The 23204-nt window shown below is 37.9% G+C and overlaps 1 protein-coding gene across 1 annotated transcript in view; it reads right to left on the reverse strand.

The window, feature by feature from the left end:
• The window catches only part of LOC134531463 (voltage-dependent calcium channel type A subunit alpha-1), a 362182-nt gene that overhangs the window by 109543 nt on the left and 229435 nt on the right, over positions 1–23204 (reverse strand). Inside the window, exons 17-24 of the mRNA XM_063367179.1 lie at positions 20654–20757; positions 19201–19317; positions 17490–17679; positions 15734–15846; positions 14249–14509; positions 10320–10460; positions 7399–7600; positions 6491–6655 (exon numbers count right to left, since the gene is read on the reverse strand). Coding sequence (XP_063223249.1) covers positions 6491–6655; positions 7399–7600; positions 10320–10460; positions 14249–14509; positions 15734–15846; positions 17490–17679; positions 19201–19317; positions 20654–20757 — 1293 coding nt within the window. The remainder of the gene's footprint in view (positions 1–6490; positions 6656–7398; positions 7601–10319; positions 10461–14248; positions 14510–15733; positions 15847–17489; positions 17680–19200; positions 19318–20653; positions 20758–23204) is intronic.

Raw genomic sequence — 23204 nt, forward strand, 5'->3', positions numbered from 1 at the left:
TACAGTTTCAATTCATTGTTGCACTAATTCAAACTTAATACAATAACACACACACAAAAAATACACACCCACACCCACGCATGCATGCATAACGCACGCATGCACACACACAAACACACATACACATAGACACACACACACACACACACAGAGAGCTTTATTTGTTGCAGTTAAATTCAAAATTTTTTAAACCAACCTCAAAGCTCAACAAAAACCAAAAATTTAAGGACAATTGATCATGTATTGTCTTGTGATGTCATCGAAATTGTCATTACAATTATCAGTACATATTTTGTTGAATGCCTATTTTCGTGCCTATTTCTATAAGCGATGTTGAATTCCAGTTTTAAAAAAAACACACATACCGTGCTGTTGGTGAAGGATTATTGTAGCGAGAAATATAAGTTACTTAAAAAAAATCAGGATCTCAATAAATTATTAACATTTGTGATTTTGAATGTTCCCAATTCACTGGGAAATCATCAATTTCCAATCTTTCACGGTTGCATCGGACACATTTCTAGTCCCCAGTTAAGGCCCCGGACCGCATTACGCTGGCGGGGATCTAGCGCACAATCCACAGCTCTATTCCAAATGTTGAGCCAGCATTCATTCCGTCCTCTCATCTGCTCTGCTAACACTTGGCAGCATAACAGGACTGGAGTGTCGGTGATTTGGCATGTTGCCAAGCGTAACCCTCACCTACTCAGTTTCAAATATACTACATTATGTTCCCTGTTAAATACTACATATTAACAATAACTTTAATACTGGCAAGAACCATCATAATGTTTTGCCTCTACAATACATTTCTGATAGTGTGTATGCTCTAATAAAAAATTTTCAAATTCCTATTTTTAAATGTGTGCAAAACCGACAGCTGACACTAACATGTCCTACGGCCAGATACATGGGCTATTCACGAGATCAAAGTCCTGTTGGATCGACTCTACGTGCCTGTTATGATCGATCTGTGGTCGCTCGGTGAGAGGTCTGACCGAGCAACAGTTGTTACAGACATGTTATTGGTTATAGAGTTGTGTGTTATGTAGAAACGCTAACAAGCGTTTTGGATTTCCAATCCGTCTCACAGAAACCACCAGTCCTGGCATGCAACTCACACCGACTCTGACACACGCAAGCACGCACACACACGCGCGCGCCACCGCGATGATGCCGCTCGAGCCGGACGATCGCAGGGAGAACGATCGAACAACGAGCCGTGCGTGGGGATCGGGGGAAACACTAGACGGACATGCTGGCCTGGCGACGCAGTCCACTGGGAGGGGACAGCGATACGTTGCCTGATTCCGTATCCCACACGGCATTGATCCCCTAATAGATCAACTGGTGTCAGAAAGTGTTCACAGCCCAGCTGTATACATTTATTTACTGGTGACAGATTACATTCACCTCCATCCGTGTCCTCCGAAATTTCATGAACTGCCTTAGTTCAGGAAGCTCTAAAATATAAGATGCTCTCAAATGTAAGGATATCCGGGACACAAGACGACTTTGATTATTTAAACAATCTTTTAAATAAGACAAACTTGATTTCAACGCATTTATAAAGTAATACACGTCAGAATATACGCTGACAACAATTGTGAGATGACCATAAAAATGTTTAAATATGTAATCATTCACAGTTCTAAATATCTTAAAATTTTCTCAAATTTTTCTGCTGTCAAAATTACACTGAAATAAATTAATTTCTTTTCCATTCTAGTAAAATTTCAATATAATACAATGTGAAAACAAGTGCATTATATATTTAAAAAAAAATTTAATTTCCATTTTTTATAATTATTTTTTATTAAAGAATAGCAGTGTTGGCAAAACACTATTTATTTTACTTAAAAATTACTCACTTCCTATTTTTTACCATATCATTTGCATATTTTTTCTAGACACATTATTTGTTCAGAATTAACACTGAGCATGCCCAATGAGAATGCATAAAAATTTAAATATCCAATTTTGACTATTAAAAATATTTTTGTCATGCATGATAGTATAATGTTGCACATTTACATTTTTTCAATGAAATCATTCTGGGCTCGTCTAATCCTGTTGCGCAGACGAATAGAGCTCAAGCAATATATTTCTTACTGTGTTTAAATTCGAACCTAGTCTGGGTCACAGGAACTGCACATGCAGGAAGACAACATATATGGTGCAAGTGACTGTTCATGTGAGACCACAAAGAAACTGACAAACAGCCAAAATGTGCACAGGTAACAGAGGGGAGACACACAGCCAATGGGAGGCAGGAGTGACTCGGACCATAGCGTTCTCCTCAGATATGCTCGGAGTCAGACTGCAGCAAACAGAAGGTGGAGCCACAATCCAGAACGTGCTTAAACACAGAATGTTTGGTGCTGACAGAAGGAGGGGGGGGGGGGGGGAAGAGCTCTCGGGAACGTCACAACTGTGACCTCGAGAAGGCCATGGCCGATGAGGGGTCATGCATTGGCCGTGCCCCGAGTCATTACCGAGCCTTTGCGAGAGTAAGCTACCTGTAAACACAACACAGCTCTGGGTTTTTTGCGGACACAAGGCACTGTGTGAACACCAACATTAGCAGAGAAATGCATTTCGATAAACAATACACAGCAAGCAACCCTCAGAAGCAGTCATTGCCGGCTGGTTTTTTGACACACTTAGATATAAAAAAAAAACTATGTGATACTCCTATACATATTCAACACACAACATGAAGCACAACACTTGCTGCATGATGATTAAGAATTACATAAAACTTAATCATTCAATATTCTTTCATATTGTAATAATTTTAATTAATTAATATTCTTAGTCACTTTCCCATAATATGTTCTGCTTCTTGGGATGATTGCCAAACAAAAAATTTCAAAAGAAACAAGAAAGACCACAGGGTATGCTTTAAAATAACTTTTTTTTTAAACTTTTAACTTATCAAACAAAGTTAACACATTTAAGAAACGTTATTAATAAAAAAATGTGATTAAAAGTAAAAGCAACATACCTAAAATGTCTACATTGTGAAACAGAAAATTACAGTAAAAGTAAGAAAGCTGCTAGCAGAGAACTCTACATATTCATCGCTATTATCACAACCAGGCAACGCCAACAAGAGCTAAGCCGGAGGAACGATTCTTCCAATTACAAATACGAGAAAAATTTAGAAATTCAAGTTTGTAGCTTGAAAATTATTTCCAAGTGAATGCAAAAAAATTCTTTCAGAGACCACAAATAAAGTTTTATACTTCCACACTATCCACAAAAAAAGGGTTTCAATTGTAATATTTCACACAATATCCGCACTTTCTGTGACATCTTAAAAATATTTTTAAAGCGGAAGAAATTTATATTACATTTTTCATTAACTGGCTCCGAACAGTCCAAGAAATACAAGAAAGCACGAATGTGTGGAAGTCTAAACCGAGCACGGCGGCTCAGCTCTCGTCGACGTTCACACCCTGCTTGCGAGGGTTGCCCGGGAAGCGTGTCCGTGAAGGCAGCCACGGCAGAGAAACATGCAACCAAACAAGCTGCGCTCGCCCAAACATGTAACTAGTGTACGAGTGTACGGTACAGAAGCGAGTGGCAAGGCATGTTGCTGAAGTCTGAGTGCTGATACATGATACGCTCCAAAAAATACTGCATCGCTGTACGGCCTGCAATATTGTTACAATCGCTCAAAAGTAAAAAAAAAAAAAGTACGAAAAGAATAATAACTATGTAGGTTACGTTTTATGCATGAATACAAAAATTCTGCAAAAAAAAGTCTGCTACGCTGGCTTTCGATTGGGAAAGTTCGCAGAAAAATTTTATATATGCAAACGTTAAAATAAGATTTTTTTTTTCCCACTACGTGAGCCAATTTATTACGCTGTCGTGCACAAAGAAGCGCTCGTTTTCTCTACAGGATCTCACATTGCTGTCTCCGGACGTCCCATCGTCAGGCTTGGAATGCAACCAGGTTGAGCATCAACAAACAGTCACAACAACAACAACGACAACAACGACAACGAAACAGCTCGGCAAGCAGGGCCGCACTCCGCCGCTGCCCCTGCAACGCAACACACGGCAGACACCACAAGTATCCGAGGCCACAGCGTCCGTGCCCCCCGTCTGACGGGGCACCTGAGGCTGCTGTTTCCGACGAGGGTTCACGCCAACCCGCCAACACCCCAAAAACTGGAAACTTCCATTTTCACAACACCAAGTCTTTATGAGCAAGTCTTGAAATATCTCTGTTGCAACCATGCTACAGGCAGTAGCGGATCCAGAGGGGGGGCTAAGGGGCTCAAGCCCCCTCCAAAAGCATCTGGGTCCACTATTGTTTTAGTGTTTGCCTTGATAAAGCCTAGCCTCAGCTGGGTCAAGCCCCTCCCAAACCAAAATTCTGGATCCGCCACTGGCTACAGGATACTAAAAAAAAAATTACACAAACTATAAGTAAGTACTTTGGCTGTTGAGGTTTGGCCACATCACGTTAGTTTCACTAATAATTGATGTTTCACTGTACGATTAGTAACATAGATCAATGGACATGGTGATCCCTTAAAAGCCAAGATACTCATTCAAACAATGGAATGGGGCAGATACAGTCATCATTACTATAAATACACCCTAAAATTTTCATATGTAGTTTGTCTAGAAAAAAAAATAAAATTATCAGTTATTAATACCGCAATGTATTGCAATTAGCTAAGAAAATTTAATATTACCTATTTGTTGCTCTACAATTTCGGTCAAAAGTATTTATCAAAATGATTAATAAAACCATTCTTTGGTAATTTTGTACTTCTAAGAAAAAAAAAAAAATATTGAAAATTCTTCAACAAACCACTTCCTTACTTATAAACCAAATTTATCTCTTTACTAGATTAAAGTTCTGTAAACCAGATTTTTTTTATTACATTAGTTATTTATATTCTCACCATGTTCATATGAAAGCCATACAGCATCCCGCTTTCTGCCACTCATGTTGAACCAGAAAGGTTATAACTACAAAGAACCGAAGCTCAGCAAATCTTCACATCTGACTGGGACTTAACCACAGAAAGGGTATTTCCCCACAGGAAGATTCTCCATATAGTTCTGTGTTTCCCACAGAAAAGGGATTTTCAATACAGTCAGGAATTTCCCACAAAATAGGAATTTTTTTAAAATGGTAATAAATTTATTTATTTCCTCCCTTTTTTTTTTACACTTTTGACTACAATTTTCTAATTAATTCAATTTTAGGGTAGTATTTATCTGGGTATAATGTACAACTTATTAAGATAATTTAAATGATAAAATCTTGATTAGTATATTATTATCTGTTCCCATAAATCACAAGAAACATTAACGAGCAAAATATTGTTGTATTAGATTTCATTCAAATTAATAAAGCTATTTGATTAAAAAATACATTTAAAAGAAGACATTTGGTTTAAAAAAAAATTGATTTAAACAATGGTTTAAACCATTGTGGTTTAAATCAGCCAACCCTGCAAAATACAACAAAAAATCTGAAACTAATCAGCATTTTCAATCAAAAGTAACTCTAATTGAAAAATACATAATCTTTTACATATTAAATTTAATGGAAGTAATTTATTTAGCATGATTTTTGTACAATTTATAAAAAAGGTTGAAAAATGTTTACTTCTTAAATCTTGCAACAGCTATTAGTTAATAATTTTTTTACATTAATACCTTAGAACATTTTTCAAACACAGAAATGTGTAACATTTATTTAATTTGTTCCAAAACGTTAGAATACCTTATAACAAATCATTAAAAAAAAAAATAAAAAAAAAATGCATCATGTATCAGTCAAAATGACATTGTTTTGGAGAAATTAGTATCATGAAACTTTTAAGTTTCATATTCGTTCAGTAATATATTTTTTTTTTAAATAAAAAGATTCCATAAACAATAGTAACACCGAAATCTACATTTTACAAACAATTATTGGCATGAATATAAAACCATAAAATCTTGTCTCTAATAACTATAAAGTGCAATTATATTATAATGCACCTGAAAACAATGTTACTTAGTAGTATTACAATAATGAAAACACTTTGTACTGAACTGTTAATGAATGTAACACATCTTGTAGGATCTTACAATAAATAATTTTAAGCGTTAATTGTTTAAAGACAGGTACTAATTGAGGTTCCACCATAGTATTATACTGATTAGATTCAGTTTTTTTTGGACATACATCATTGCAGTTTTGCACTGTTCTTCCATGGAAAAATTCTTAATAAAATAATTTCAAATAATAATACAATAAAAATAATTAAAAATAATAATAAATATATATATTTATTTATTTTAAGAATTTTTTCCATGACAAACAGTGCAAAACTGCAATGGTGTACAGTATGTCCAAAAAAACTGCGTAAAATCCAAATTCCCCATTGAAAGAACGTATAGTGATCAGCAAGTAGTTTGGGGCTGCAACGTGCAGACGACCGAGAGACCAGCTGCGGCCCTGAGCACGTACCTTCATCATGAGCAGGAAGGTGTTGAAGACGATGAGCATCATGATGAAGTACTCGAAGGGCGTGGAGACGACGACGCGCCACACCTTGTACTTGAAGCTGTTGGGCTTGTTGGGCATGTACCTCTCCAGCGGCTTGGCGCCTATCGTGAAGTCGATGCAGGATTTCTGGGGGCACGCACCACAGCCGGTCCTTGGTTTCCCGTTTCCTACATCGTCATCATCCTCAACCGCAAGGCCTGGGATGGTATCCCATTCCCTTGCCTTCTCTTACCGAGAAACTCATACAAAAGAACTTTTACGTCACTCACTGCCTCAGGAGGTGGAGCACAGAATGGCTCAAGAACTTAAATCAAACCTACCATTTTGGGTCAGTTTTGCTCTAGGGCAACGCCAATTGATGTTTCACTATATGTGTATTTTAAAATTATGTTTCGAAGTGCAGTTATAGTATTTGCTTCACGTTAACTTCCAAATGTGTAAATTCATGGATGATATCAACATTATAACGCAAAGGTCGTTCGTTTCTGTGTTATCCCAGCTGGATACGTACATGACAATTTCTGCAGTATAATTTTAAGTATTGATGAGTCAACCTCTGGAAAAAAAAAAAACTGGAAAATGAATATGGTGCATGAGGCCGAGGCCCAACACTAATGGGATGTTGCAAAAGGTATGGTGGGCTTCAAACCACTTCAGTATTAGATCAGTTTTCAAAAACCAGCATGGGTCGTGCCACAGGCTGGATACGAACAACAGTGCTGGCTATTCGATAATGATTTGTAGTTTCAGACGTATGTTTGGAACTTGTGTCACGCGATGTCTGGAGATGTGTTCCGACACGGCGCGGATGAAGGAGTGGTACTCGAGCAGCGACGCGCAGGGAACGGACGCGGGCGGACGCGGCGTACCTGGTTCTTGTCGATCTCGCCGTCCTGCAGCTCCGCCTCGCCCTGCTCCTGGAAGGTGATGATGATCAGCGCTACGAAGATGTTGACGAAGAAGAACGGGAACACCACGAAGTACACGATGTAGAAGATGGACATCTCGATGCGGTAGTTCTGGATGGGGCCCTGCTTGTCCTGCGTCGTGGCCATCGAGTTCTGCAGCACCCTGCACACAGCCGCGCGCACACGGACGGTGTCTCGGCCCTCGCGGCGCTCCGCGTTCAAACACACGTCTACACACATCTAGTCCGACTCCTATCGCTTGATGCTCGACACTTGTAACATGACGTCTTTCATTTTACACTTGACTCCAGGGCCGGATTTAGGGGAGGGAAACTGGGGCGATAGCCCCGGGGCCTCCACAAACGGAGGGCCCCCACAATAGAGACTTTGGAAAAAAAATCTTTCATTTCCGACAAGTAAACACTAGTAACCATCTTTTCCTTTGATATTCTTTTTTCGCTGTTTTACCTTTACCTACAGTACTTTGTACATACATGATTATATTATTGTTAAATATTAACAGAAATATTCATTAACACTAAAATTTAATTTCATATAATTCTTGTCTCCGATCATATTTATGTATGTTTTTTTAAATACTAAGAGAATGTACTTGATTTCACAATAAATTATTTATTGGAAAACTCAACTGAAAAAAATTGTTCATTTTATTTGGAAAATAATTTGGTGCCAGGGGGCCTCCGCTCCTCTGTTGCCCCGAGGCCTACAGACCTCTAAATCTGGCCCTGCTTGACTCACTCAGATAGTAGTGCAGGTTATCACAACGTTAACTCATTCACTGTTTTGAGATTTGTTTTCAATGAATCTATACCAGAATTAATAAAGATCGTAGCCTTTCACGGCCATTGTCTGAAGTAGCTTGGCTTCTGGGTTGTAGCCGTGTCCTTGGCGAATATATCGCCGACGTTTTGCATCAGGGTAACTCTACCCTGATGATGTCGGGGGCGTCGTGAATATCTCTCGATTTTGCGGGCGTGTGAAATGCGATGCCAGCGGAACTTGTGGCGATGGGCGAGTTGCTACAATGCCCAACCTTTACAAATGAAACAGGCATATTCTCATCATTACATTCATCTCAAACTGTTAACACCAATAGCAAAGTTTTTCCCACAATTCACAGTCATCCCTGGGTCAATTGAAAATCTGTGTACGATACTAAGATCATTGCCATTTCTGAGTAAGAGAGAAAATAAACCATACGCCAGACACTCCTTCCAACTCACTAAAAGACACCAATTGTACAGGAGATGGGGCGCTATGGAATGGCTGAAACAACACAGTTACCTGGCTTTGCCACGCATAGCCATTGCTATGAGCTCAAAACAATTGTCTGAGTATACGTTAACAAATCTACTATGAGTCGAATTCGGATGAACGACGAGAAGTTTAAATATGTTTGAAGATACGGTGAAAGGTCTTTAATACTGCACTTTCAGGACCAGACCACGCTGCATTATCGACTGTGCAGGAGTATCGAATGTCAATATAGTTTGAACGGGAATACCAAAAAATAATTGATGAAATGAAAACTGACAGCAAGGATAAGCTCTGGGCGAACTAAGAATGCCGGAAGCACAGTGATGTGAACTGGCAGCCAGGAACGTAGCTAGGGGTCCCAACCCATCCCTTCCATGGTTTAAAAAAAAGCGAAGAGAATATTAAACTTATAGCAACTTAGCTATATAAGGATACTGAGCGATTATTCTGGAATTTTGTTTTCAAGTAGGCAGTCTAAATGTAATGCCGTTTTGCACATGCATTACTGTAAGCATGTTTTTCATAAAAACTTGACATATGTGATTCATGTATTTAATAACATTAATATACATGTATTTAGGACTTTTTAATGAAATAATCGACTATAGGACTTAAGAACAAAGTATAAAAAAATATTTAAATAAAAAAAAATGAAATGTTCAGTGCTCTATTCTCAAGTAAAATCATAATTTAAATTTATATGTGTAAACTTTGAAGTTCTAAAATTCTACTATTTCCTGAAATTTTAGTGTCAAAATAAATTTTCTTTTGAAATACAAATGTAAAGAAAACTCATCCATGAAAAAATTATATAATGATTATTCTGGACCCCTCCTTCACAATATCCTGGCCAAAGGCTGGAATTCACCTGAAAAAATCTGAACATAAGCGGCTCGAATGGTGCGAGATAAAAAACATTTTACTGCATTTAGATGTTATTGTGATAGGCAAGAGATCATACTTGGTTTAATTAATACATATATACACAACCTGTTACGGTTATACAAAAAATTGTAAATCTATTGATACATAATTACAGTCTACTTGCAGCAATTCAAGAGCCTACTTCAGTTTTACTTGACATTATCCATGTAGTACTCTATAAATGTTATTTCAGACCCGAGACAACATTCATGCTGATTTACTTCGTCTACTATAATAATGGAAAGTTGCATAAGTCACCAGAATAAATTTTTTTTTCCGCAGTAGCATGGAAAGTCACGCTATTTTCACATAGTCGGCTTACTTCTGAAACCTAGTAACTCCATTTCAGTCAATTTTACAGGAGAACTTATGATCTTTTGGAGCACGGTTTTGACTAACAAAGTAACGAGGTTTTATAATTTGTGAATAGAAAAGAGACTAAGCAGAGTTGACTTATGAGGTTTTATCAGCGTATGCACTATGAAAAAATGAAAAAAAAAAAATACAACAATCACATACGGAATATAAAACTGGGAAAATCTGGACTTTCGAGGTTTTAGAAGTAAGCCGACGATTGTACCACTGTGGGAGTTCAATTTTTTTTTGAGCTCGACCCGAGAGCAAAAGCAGCGCAACTCCGGGTGCCCGGCGGACACCCGGCCCACGGGGTGTGCACTCACTGTGGCCAGCCCTCTCCCGTTTGCACAGCAAACAAAGTCAGCATGGCGGCCATGACGTTGTTGTAGTGGAAGCTCTGCGTGTTCCACTTGCGCTCGCGCGCCTCTGGCACGTCCCCCTCCTCGAACACGAAGTAGTAGCCCCTGCAAGCACACCCGGCACGGACCGCGCCTGTAGCCACACTGCCTTCCCGACAACCTGACCTTGCCTCGACTGTGATACGAGCAAATTTTCAAACTAACATTTTTTTTTATTAATTTACCTATTTTGCAATGTTATGAAATATATATATAAAAAAAAATCGTCTGTCTGTAAAGTCGGTTTACGGACTATAGTTTAACGTGACAACGTCGTAACAAAACATTGATGAAATTATTGCATACTTTTATGAATAAAATTGACTCATTTTCATTGAATTATCACTATTTTGTATGGATACAAAGAAGGAGTGAAATGAAATCCACAATTTAATTGATAAATTTACTTTTATTTGCACTCATTAATTCAAATATGTTTATTACTTTCACGAAGAGATTATTTTAAATATATGTTTTATACATGTTTGTTATTTAACTTCTTGCAATCTTTGTTATTCTGTTAAGGATAGGATGATGATAGGAAAAGTAGGAAACAAATGGGAGTGTTTCAAGTTTAATGTGCCTCGAAAAAGTCAAATCGATGGTTGTTCCAATCGAGTGGAAGAGAGATAGATACGGCGCAAGTGTACAATGAGCGTAACGGGACACAGAATAACGGGACAATGTGCGTAACGGGACACTTTTTCGTGCGTGCAGCCACATTCATCGATTTATTAGACGTTGTCACGTCAAAAACCAGCCTTTACAATCCCCATAGCTGGCCTGAAATTACAGTGTGAATAACTATGAGCTAGTAAAAAACCATTTGACAACAGAATATGCTTTCACAGTCTGGGTGAATGACATAACATATTCCAGTTAAATTATGTCACTGGGGAATTTCCTCGACTTTTCCAGGATTCCAAGTGAATTCCCTGACTTTCACTGACCAATTCCTAACTTCCCTGTCATTCCCTGATCTTCCAGAATGAGGACACTATGATGATTCTCCGGTGCATCAGACATCCAAACACTTCATTAGTCAAGATAGCTTACAGTCTGGCTCTCAGTTGAGCAACTGTGCGGCTCATGAATACATTCCTGTACATTCATCAACATTTCAATGCTTCCCAGCATCACTTTAAATCATCATTAACTAAATTATAATGCTTTCATGCAAAATTGGAAGAACATAACATATAAAAAAAGATAACCGAATTTACTTCAAAAAGTGGTTAGATGTTAATGATATTTTAAATAACTTACTAACATAAATTTGTGCAAACATCAAAGTTGGTTATATGTACATATAGGTACTGCATTTCCCTTGAAGCAATTTAATCTTACTGGGAAAAAATAATAATAAAAAAACTCTTAAAAGATGCATAGATGAAAAGACCAAGAAAAAATGTTGCAAAATGTAGAAAATATCTGTAAAGGGGAATTTATGTTCAATTAACATCACCATTATCAAGATGGTGTAAAATAGAAGCCTTACATAAGGATAATTGTTATTTAACCTGCTCAAACAAAAAAATCTACTTCCATGAACATTTGTATTTTCTTAAAAATTTTGCCTCAAGGGTCTTGAGAAACATTAATTCTGAAACACTGTTTTCGATTGGAGTGCTGCCTATGTGTGGCTGAACAATTAAGAACTGCAGGGGCAGAAGAACCAGTGGGGTACATACAACCCCTAACCACCTACTGCAGAGAGCCCCAGTCTGCAGCAGTACCTACACACTTTATGCCATCTGAAATTTCTTTATACACAATATCAGTTGTCATGTTAAAATAACAATAAGTGTAGCATATTATCTCAAGTTCTGAATAACACGCGAGAAAAAAAAATCTACACTGTTAATATCCTCTAGCGTTATTTTTTCAAAGACCAATGTAAAATACAAAAAAATAAATATAGACATAGTATTTACCCGCGTATAGTTCGCACAATTTATCGTACTTTTTTGTTTTAAAAAATGTAGTGCCACCCGTTGCGTTAAAAAAATATATGTATATTGTACTGTGTGGTTGAGCATGTGCACAAATAATTAATTTGTGTTTTTTTTTTTATTAAATATAACTCTATAAGTAAGTATAAATTTTTTTAATCAAAATATCTCAGCAGTGGAGTGCAGCTCCGTGAGAAGCGCGCCTCTGCCATGTCTGTGTTTACCGCACGCCCGCTCGGCAGTGGGAAGTGACGTGTCTGCTGTGCTGCGCAAGCGAGGAGAAGGGGGTGTTCGGTAACTTTATATTGTGTATATCTTGACATTTGTTGTTTGAGCTTGGACATATCTAAGTATATAGGATATTTTTCTTGCTTGTGTGTGCTGCGTTGCGGAAGACTTTCTCATAGCTGTGCTCCAGACACTGAAGAAAACAAAAGACAGTCTACTCAAGATGGTCGCCTAAGCACAAGTCGGTGCTAGGCGCTGCTTCAATTTTATCGATTAATTTTGTTGGAAGTTTTCGTTCCCGTTGTCACGGAACAAGGCAGAAAATATAAAAATGAACCAGCCAGAGAGAGAGCAAGTGTGTGTGTGCATGTGTGTGTGCGTGTAGCCACACTGTTACGACACACCTGCAGCGACGTGCGGGCCGGCCTCGTTGCGGCAACAGCGGCGTCAGCGCGAAACACCGGGTCAGCGCTTCGGAACGAGGCTGGCCACCGTTGCGGAAAGCGAACGGGGTCGAGAGGGGGTAGGAATGAGGACTGTCGACGATGCCGCGGACCCAAGGTCTCAAATACGGCAGCCACGCCCGAAAGGGGGCTTTTTGGGGGTTGCCGTGCCGAGACGGAGCCCGGTATGCACCGCCGCCTCCCGCCTCGCCGAGAGGACTGCCGCGAGCGCGAGACAAGAGAGAGGAGGTAAGAGACTCACAGGTGTGACAGCGAGGCACGTAGATTGACTTAAGTATATTTTATAGATTTAACTCGACGGGTGACGGCTTTGACAATTGTAATAGTTTGTAGTAAATTGAAGTGGAACTGAAGTTAATGTCGAGACCTTATTTTATAACCCCTTATTCCCTTCAAGTCCCATTAGATAGTGAAGGTAATAAGACTTTCCTTAGGAGAGAACTCGTCATGACAACATGGCAATGCTGGTCCTCTATCCCTCTCTCATGGTTGTAATGTCAGTACGGTGGCACCCTGCATGATTAACACGTCCGTCTTGACAGGTGCTCATGATGCAACTGTGCCCAAGCATCATTGATTTCCCATGCTTTCAACTGGACAATATGTGACAAAAACCGCAGCCATCGCTGGTGTTTATAAGAGCTCTTTTATACTCCTCCAGCCTCGCAAAAGTCTGCCATTAACGTGAGTGCTAATTTTTTATAAAAGGAAATGACAAGGAGTAGCTTGCCATCTGTTCTTTCTCCACGGCAAAAATACATAAGACGATAGGGAAACAAGAGTCATTTGTGGTAGCAAATATGAAGGGGGAGGAAGGGGAGAGCGGGAAGTGGGCTGCCTCACCCTCCCGTAGCAAACAGACAAAAGAACTGAGGTTCGACAAACAGTGCAGCTTTTCTTACTGGCCAATAAGCTGAGACACGGAACACAAAGACTGCAAGGAACTCTAGCGAGGACAGATATGTGGTTTGACCCTTTTTTTTAAAACCAAAAAGCACCTTAGAATGTGCGATCTATATGCGGGTAAATACTCGAAGGTGACCCTTACGGTGAAAAGGTGAGGCTCACATGCAGGGGCGACGCTTCTGCGGGTGAACACTGTGTATATTTTCTAACTCTGAGCCTCGACCCCCAGATGACCAACACCTGCTGCTCCTGCGAGGGGCGCTGACAGCCGACCGATGCGAGGCAAGGAGGAAGAAACACTCACTTGCACTCGTTCTCGGTGAACTTGCTCTCGTCGGTGCAGTAGAAGAACTTGCCGTTGAAGAGCTGGACCGCGATGACGGCGAAGATGAACTGGAAGAGGATGTACACGATGAGGATGTTGATGACGTTCTTGAGGGAGTTGACGACGCAGTCGAACACGGCCTTGAGCTTGGGCACCCGCTTGATGGTCTTGAGCGGTCGCAGGACGCGCAGCACGCGCAGGGACTTGATCGTGGAGAGGTTCTGCCCCGCCTTGCTCCCGCTGCAAGGCCGAGACGGACGCTTCACTCCCTTGTCGTCGAGAAACTACCGTTTGAGAACTTACCACACTGATTTACAATGGTAGCTCTCTTGCATTTTTGTATTTCATCTCAAATTTAACTAACAGATATTCCACAAATATTAGGCAAGTTTTAATAATTATGATCACTAATTTATAATAGTAGCTCTCTTTCATTTTTGTATTTCATCTCAAATTTTCCAACAGATATTCCACAAATATCGGGCAAGTTTGAATAATTATGATCACTTGCATTCACTTTTACAACCCAAAAATTACATTCAATAAATATCTAATGAGAAAGTTGTGTGGCTTAACAACAAATGCATTTAGGAGCTATCGAACAAACTTTATGAAACAATCTCTTAGTTAATTGTAATAATAATAAAAATTAATGGCAGCGAAAAGATACCATCTTAAATTCAACAGCATTATGTAATTTATATCTATAGTTTAAGTCCTGAAAAAAGTTAACACAAACACTTCTGTTGTAAAATTATTTGAAAATTTCTCGGAAAAAGTCATTTGATATAGCTTAACAGCATTATTTTCAATGTCACACATTTTACATTTAACAAGAAATTTGGTAATTTTGTTCATCAAAAAGGGTGTGTGTGTGTATATATATAAATCACTGTATTTGATACCACTGCACACATTTTGGGATGTAGGTGCATGCATCATTACTATATATGTGCTTGAAATTAAGTGAATGAACACTTCCTATTGGTAGAGAAGATATGGTGGCAAAGTTAATATACCTTTTAAACTTTCCTACCCAGGACTATCGAAATAGGGGGTCAAAGGGGGCAAAATCCTTGGGGCCTGGTTGAGTTTCAATTTTATTTTTATTGTGTGAGTTTACCTCGATAGTAGTACAAAAAATATAATTCTATTAGTAATAATTTATTAGAAACTTTAAAGTAACGTAATACATGCAGATAATGTTCACAGTTAAGACCCGTCAATTTACAGTCTTTAGATTTTTTTTTTTAAATAATTCTGGGGAATGAAAAGTTATTTATTAAATAATGGGAAGGGGCCTGTCAAAATTATTTGTTAATGGGCCCTTAGTATTTCTTGATGGCCCTGCGCTAACCGCAACACTACCTGAAAGTAAAAAAAAGAAAAGAAGTTTTTCTAAGCTAACTGGAAGATAAGTAAGCCACTTCAATGAGTGGTCTCGACCAAACCGTCTTTGTTCACCTCATGTCGAAAGCGAAAGACACGGCAGCGCAGATCACCACCACGGCATCCATGATGTTCCAGAACTCGCGGAGGTACGATCCTGGATGCAGGATGATTCCCAGATCGAGGATCTGCGGAACACAACCAAAGCAGCCTCCGGAGATCAGCGGCCAGGGATACGAGCAAGATACTGAGATACTGAGATACTGCATGCGCCATGCGCCATGCACAGTGCTGTGCAAGAAGCGCAGGTTCACATATTCAGAGGGAAAACAGTGACCGAACGGTACGGCCACTCACAGTTCGCCAAGGTGATCCGGGTTCAATTCCCGTGTTGAGCTGGTGGGTTTTTTCGGAGTAATCCTGTTTTCTCCATTCCTTCATTCCATCAATGCTCCACTGTCATCTCAATCATCTTTTTTTTTCAGACTCTAATGAACTTGATGGTGACGGGACTTTGGGCCTTAAACAATTATTTAATTCTAATACTTTTCTCCCCTGTACTGTCTTACCAGTGAACAAAAAATAACTCAAATTACACTAACCTAATTTTTTATCACAGAAAATTCAAAAAACCTTAATTTGTTTAGAACAAAATTTGTATAAAAATATAGATATGTACTAAATAGATTGAAATATTTTTATTTTTTGAAGTTATACTTCTTTAGGCGCGTTATGAAAAAATGATGAGAGTGAAATTTTAAGATGCGCGCGCATCACTGTAACACAAAATTAATAGGTTGAAATTGCCCGCTAAAGTGCTCATTAAGTCTCGAAAAAAAGCTACCAACAAAATAGAAATAAAACCTCTATTAGTCGCGCAAGTTGGCACGCTCGTCGCCTCTGATCACTGTTTCATATTTATAATATTTATCCACATGTTTCTAGTTTCTACATTCACAACACGCGTTTTAGTTTCATACAAGTGCGAATTATATACGTGCTAATAAATTATATTCAGAAGTGATTTAAATTGAATATTTTGATTAATATTATTTACTATTCGTAAATATTAGTAAAAAAAATTGTGCTTATAAACTTTTTCAAGTGCTCCAATATAATTGAGGTTAACTATCCGTATGTATTATTTATTGATATGAATTAAAATATTATTATTTAATATGATAAATTAATACTAAATATTATTAAATTATTAATGTTAAATATTTGTTATTGGTTATTTAATATTTACAAAATAAAGAAATAAATTTAATAAAATATTTAATAAAAAATTTATGATAAAAATTAAAATCATACATCAAATTAAAATAAATTATTTTAATATTTATTATTAAATTGAATAAATAATAAATATTTATAAAAATAAATGAACTAATTTAATGAAAACTTTTTGATAAAAATGAAAAGTGAATATTAAATTAAGAAAATAATAAATATTTAAAATAATGAATAAACTTAAATTTAATTTTTGAAATTATAATTATTAAATTTATATATTTTCTTTTAAAATATTAAATAATCAATAATACATATTTAAAATTAATAATCTTATAATATTTAGTACAAATTATGATAATAAAAATAAAAAAAAAACACTAACACTGAAATGTCCTGTTTTATAAATGAAAAAAATGTGTTTATTTATGACATTACATTAGAAACCTCTAAAATTATCAGTGTTTGTCTACTATATTATGCATGTATTATACATATTAAACCATCCTCTTGAATCACTCTATCTGTTAAAAAGAAACTGCGTAGTTGTGAAGATGTGAGCACACACGGCCAGGGAGGGCAGGGAAGTAACGCCCACCTTGAGGATCATCTCGACGGTGAAGACCCCGGTGAAGGCGTAGTCGAAGTACATGAGCACGGTGTTCCTGGGGGACTCCTCCTGGACGGGGTCCTCTGCGGCCAGCGCGATGCTGCTCAGGCTGATCACCACCATGATGAAGAAGTCAAAGTACTTCATGTTCACCACGAAGTGCGCTCCCTTCCGCACCCTGGGCACGCAACCACCGTCACCCCTCGGGACACTGCCACCGGCCACTGCCCATTGTTTGCGAAGCCACTCAGATTCGAACCAGGCTCCGTAACTAAACCCTTAGTACATGCAGTATTAACACAAGATCATGTAAACATTGGAATATACGAATAATCAATATTGATCATTCCAGGTACGCTCAGTAACATCGACATTACGGAGCAATGGAAGTGCAAACAAACAAGTCAAACAACGACCACTATTCGGGTCAAACATGTTCGTCGAAGATAGCGACGTTTCTCGATGCAAGGGAACGAATTGAAAACCTCAGCTTAATACGATGTCTGCAAACAAGACAGTCTCGGTAGTTGTGGCCCAAGACTCTGCGGGGACTCTGGGCTATTTACTTTCATGGGGGCCTCCTCCCCGGAAAATTCGAAAAATTTACTCTTTCAAACATATTTAACCCAACCTAAATTTTAAATTTTATACATCTTTTTGACAACTTAGCTTAGGATATATTGATATTCTTTTACGACAAATTATCCTGGGGCAAGTTTTTTAAATGCTTAAGATAAAATTTCTGGTACAATCACCATATACGTGGCAATAAAATCTTTAAAAGTTTTTGTAATACAAAATCACGAATAATGAACTGAAACACGTATTGACGAGCACACTAAGTTACAAGATAATAAATATTTAATTTTCGTATTCCCATATTGCCCATTAACAAAATTTTCCACCTCTGTATTTTATGTATCAGTTTGGATTTGTTTGTGAAGAATTACGACAGTTATAGTCTTCACAATATTGTTATATATAAACTTTTGAGTTGACGGTGGTTTTGGAGTCTATGAACCATTAAAAGTAAAACTATATAAAAATTTTCTGGAAGTCGCACCATGGTTATGACTACAATAAGTAGTATTTCTTTCTTTGAAATCTACCTAAAATTGTATTTATTTGAAATCAACTAAAAAAAGAGTGATACATTTTTTGTAAATGGGTCTAGTTGGATTGTAAACCTATTAAATATAGTTGAGTTTAAGTCCCTAAAAATGGACTATGATGTAGTTTGTACCAAATGGTTTAAACTCAAACAATTAATGGAACAAGAACATAAGACTATTGGAAATTTTGCTATGATGACATCTGTACATGAATCTCTGCACATAGATATCAACTGCTGACTGGATATATTGGAATCACTATGTACCAATTACTGAAATTTACTAAAATAAATCACTTACTAAAAATTAATCGCAAAACCCTACTGGTTTCCTGCACCTAGCAATTTAATTGATGATAGCTCTCTGAGGAAATAAGTGTCAATGTCAGGAACAAGTTCACAAAACTTCAATATTTATCATTTACTGTGCTGTTGATTTAGATGCGGTATTAGCGACATCACTAGAAGATTAAGAAACAGTACCACTGCCCAGTAATTATTCCTGAGAGATTCATACAAGAAGCATGTGCAGTCTCACATGACACAGGCAAACTTCTCAGAGCAATGCAACAGGAAGAATGAACTCACAGATTGGTTGGTGAGAAGATGAACATGGATGAGTATGGCAACATTGGTTTTGGTCCTGCCATATCTTCATCCTCATCTGCTTTCTTCTCTTCCTCCTTGTGATTCGACTTGCCCTTACTGACAAACATAAACACAAAATTAATTAGCAAATAAATTGTGGATTCACAATAATCATCATACTGCATGGGTATAAAATAAAATCACATAAAAGTGTTTGTTGATTAATGTGTTTCCTATAACTTTGTAGGCTTAATTTCATGGAAATATTTTGAAACACCTAAACCAGATCCGGGAAAAGCTATTAGTGTGTATGAGGATTCGTAATGTGAAATGTTTTATTCGAGATAAAGATTTTAGGTCATTTTATTTTCCCTTTACATTAAGTAAAAAAAATATTAAAAACATATATTTGTATCGTTTCAAAGCATTAGATACTAAAAGTAAGTAACTTTTGTAGAATTTCAATATAATCAAATTTTCACAAGATTTTTTTAAACAAATGACATCAGGAATCTAAAAATAAATAACTGTTGAAATAATTTCAAAACTTTATCAGGAAGTTTTTTGACTACACTTTTATATCCCAGAGTCATATTAATATATAGGTAATAAAAATTAAACAATACAAAATAAATCTATGCAAAGAAAATTAACTGTTTTTATGTTCTCAGACATGATTTTCACATGATTTAAGTGGACAGACTCCAAATATTTACATTTAATGAGGGACTTTAAATGAGTGAGGCATAAAAAAAAAATGCATGCTAGTCAATCGCTGCCAGAAATTAAATAACGGTGATTTCCGTACAATTACTGTTCATTTAGGAAATTTTCCATTAGGTTTGAGACAAGTCCTTCAGTTATGCTATTTTTCTTTCACGACTGTGAACACCATGGACATGTTGCAATATGTTTACAAAATGTCTCAATCGGCTACAATAAGTACCCAAAAGTCTATCAAATTTGCAAAGTTTTGGAAATCAAACGGACACTTAAACATGTGATGCAGAAGCTCACATCAGTATTATTGGTAGAGACCTGAAAAATTTGCGGATTCATTTCGTGAAAAGCTACAATTTAAATAATCATACCTAAGTACTGCTCCTGCCATTGGTTCACTGTTAATCTGGAGTAATGAGGGTCAATTAGAGACCCTCACTCGTAGAAGTGTCGAATCACAGGCTGCCCAGTCGAGACGACTCGCAAGTCAACAGCCAATGAACAGTTGGTATTTGCCCGAGTGTGTAGAGGGTAGTGGGGTCTACCCTGGAGGTCGTTGAACCCGCAAATTTTTCCAGTCTCTAATTATTGGTAAATTTATATAACATTGTTCAAAAAATTTTTCTAATAAACCTTTTTAGAGGTCAGGCAAACATATTTGTGAGCAGACATCGCCAGCACTTCTACTCTAAAAGGCGGAGGGCAGCGGCGACAGTGGCGAGCTGGGACTTACAAGTTGTGGGTGGGGGAGGGGGGTGATATCTCGACCTTCGGAGGCGACCCGCTGCCGGACATCACCAGCACGCCCATCTCCTTCTCCAGCTCCTGCTGCTGCTTCTGGAACACACCGACACCACAGCTGAACCACCTGGGTGCCGCGACTACATTTCACTTAGCATCGCTTGCTTGAGGGGCCCGCCTCGTCAGGGGCATGTCTGTGCTGGTAGGCGCGACGCTCGCCGGTGCTTCTAGCGCGGTGTCTCCCCTGGACTGGCGCGCAGTCTTCTCGTTGTGCATACGAGCGGTGACCGTAACATTATATGGCCTAATAATGATGAAAAAGGTGTAATGCAAGTCCCTTAAGTGCTTTCAACAATCTGTACTGGTTGTTTTACGCCTAAAAATTACTCTGAAAACATGCGTTTCAGCCATTTTAACTCTTCTAAAAATACAGTTTAAAAACTTAATCCGAAATCGATAGTACTTTACGGCCCTCAGCGTACTCTTAAATTAGTTTTCGTAAGCAGACCTCACTCCGATATCTTGAGTAATTTTGAAAAAGCGTTGTTTTTCCTGAAGCTTAGTGCACCGTGTGTGTGCCCGGGTAGGCGGAGCACCTTAAGATTCATAATAGCACTATTTGTTGTTTTAGATTGCCTAAACATTGGTCTTTTAAACAATACAGTGAAACCTCTCTAAAAAGTTACATTTCTTGCTCGACATAACTAAACCCTCTAAAGATTTTTCTACTGGTAGAAAAGTTAAAATTTTGAAGTGCCATGAGAAACTTCTTAAAATAGTTTGGCTATGATTTAAGACAAACATGAATTGCAAAAAGTAATTACTTTATAAGTAAAGGTATGTTTTATAAAGAATTTCAAGGGGGAATGTATCTCAATGTCCTCCCTCTAGCTAAGTCGCTGTCCACTTCAATGTACGTCTATCAAAGATAACAGTGAAAGACTCTCTAATGCCAAAATGGTTTAATAAAACTCTCATCGATGTGACCTGGCAGCTCGATTCTGCTGCATCCGGGGCCAGATTTTCCAAAATTTGGAAATATAATAGACAATGCCGCGAGCGGATGGGTTTTCTTGGAGTGCTGCCATCCATCCCATATTCCCCCTTTTTCCATCCACCAGACTACATCTGTCCTTCCGGTCCCCTGCTTGGAAGAGCAGCCATCTTGCCTTGGAACCCAGACTTATTTCCCACGTCTGTGTTGACCCTGCCCATTTTTCAAAGTTGAGCTTTACGTCTTTTTAACAGCTAAGTCATTAGAAATTATAGCCCATAAGAAGACCGATCACAGATTTTTAGATAGAGACGATGAGGGGTGAGGAGTTGAGGACAGAGCTGTCGGAACGAACGGCCGGGAGAAACCCACCTGCCCTCTGCAACACCCATGTATTCAATTGAATGGCATAAGCAAGGGCTGCCACATTCTCACAACTCATTTCGGCTTCAAAATAAAATACAACCAAAATAAAATAAGACGATATCATCAAGGCTGAGTTTCCAAACCCGGAAGAGGATCCCGAACTTTATGATATCACTATCACTACATAGTATAAAACAAAGTCACTTCCCGCAATCTGCCTGTCCCTATGTATGCTTAGATCTTTAAAACTATGCAACGTATTTTGCGTTTTTTTTAAATAGATAGAGTGTTCAAGAGGAAGGTTTATAAGTATAATACATGCATAATATAGTAGAGAAACACTGATAATTTTAGAGGTTTCTAATGTGATGTCGTAAATAAACACATTTTTTTGCGCTTACATTTCAAACGCTGGCTGAACCCTACGAGATAGATCAAAATAATGTACTACAGTATTGCACACCTTAAAAAGGTCTACAAAAAAGTCAGCGATGGTATATGTTTATCTCTTAGGGATAACCCACAATAACCATTTTTTATCCTTTTACTCTTTATGATAAATAATGGCTTATTTAAGAAGCAATTTTAAGCAATACAGCATTGATCCTTAATAATCCAATTAAGTACCTTAATTAGGTACCGGCCGGTGCCTATATTGCAATGACCATTAATAAATCGCAGGGTCAAACTTTTAACGTTCCAGGCTTAGATTTGAGCGTTGAGTGTTTTTCACATGGCCAATTATATGTCGCTCTTTCAAGAGTAACCTCTAAAGAAAACATGTTTGTATTGTCTGATGACATAAAAAGGTTGTGAACGTTGTACGTAAAGACATTCTGTAGTATATTTAGTATCAGCATTGCACCCGTGCGAAGCCGGGGCGGGTCGCTAGTGATGATGTAATCGTGAAAAACATGGCTTGTGGCCCGTGTGGTGAGCTGAATGGAAATTCTCCATGCGGCCTTGCCGGGAGCCCAGACGCCCGACCCAGGGTGTCCACAAGGAAAAAAATATTTCGTACCAAATTAGGCAAGAAAAAAGTACTAGATTTGAAAAAATAAAAAAGTACTAAATTATAATTTGTTATGGTTTTAACAACAATTAAGAAAGTTATTTTGACATTGCAATGCTCGAACTTAAAAATCACACACCACACACACATACATTCCATAGTTTTTAAAAA

The sequence above is a fragment of the Bacillus rossius genome, chromosome 1 (genome assembly GCF_032445375.1).
Source record: "Bacillus rossius redtenbacheri isolate Brsri chromosome 1, Brsri_v3, whole genome shotgun sequence".
Taxonomy (NCBI): Eukaryota; Metazoa; Arthropoda; class Insecta; order Phasmatodea; family Bacillidae; genus Bacillus; species Bacillus rossius.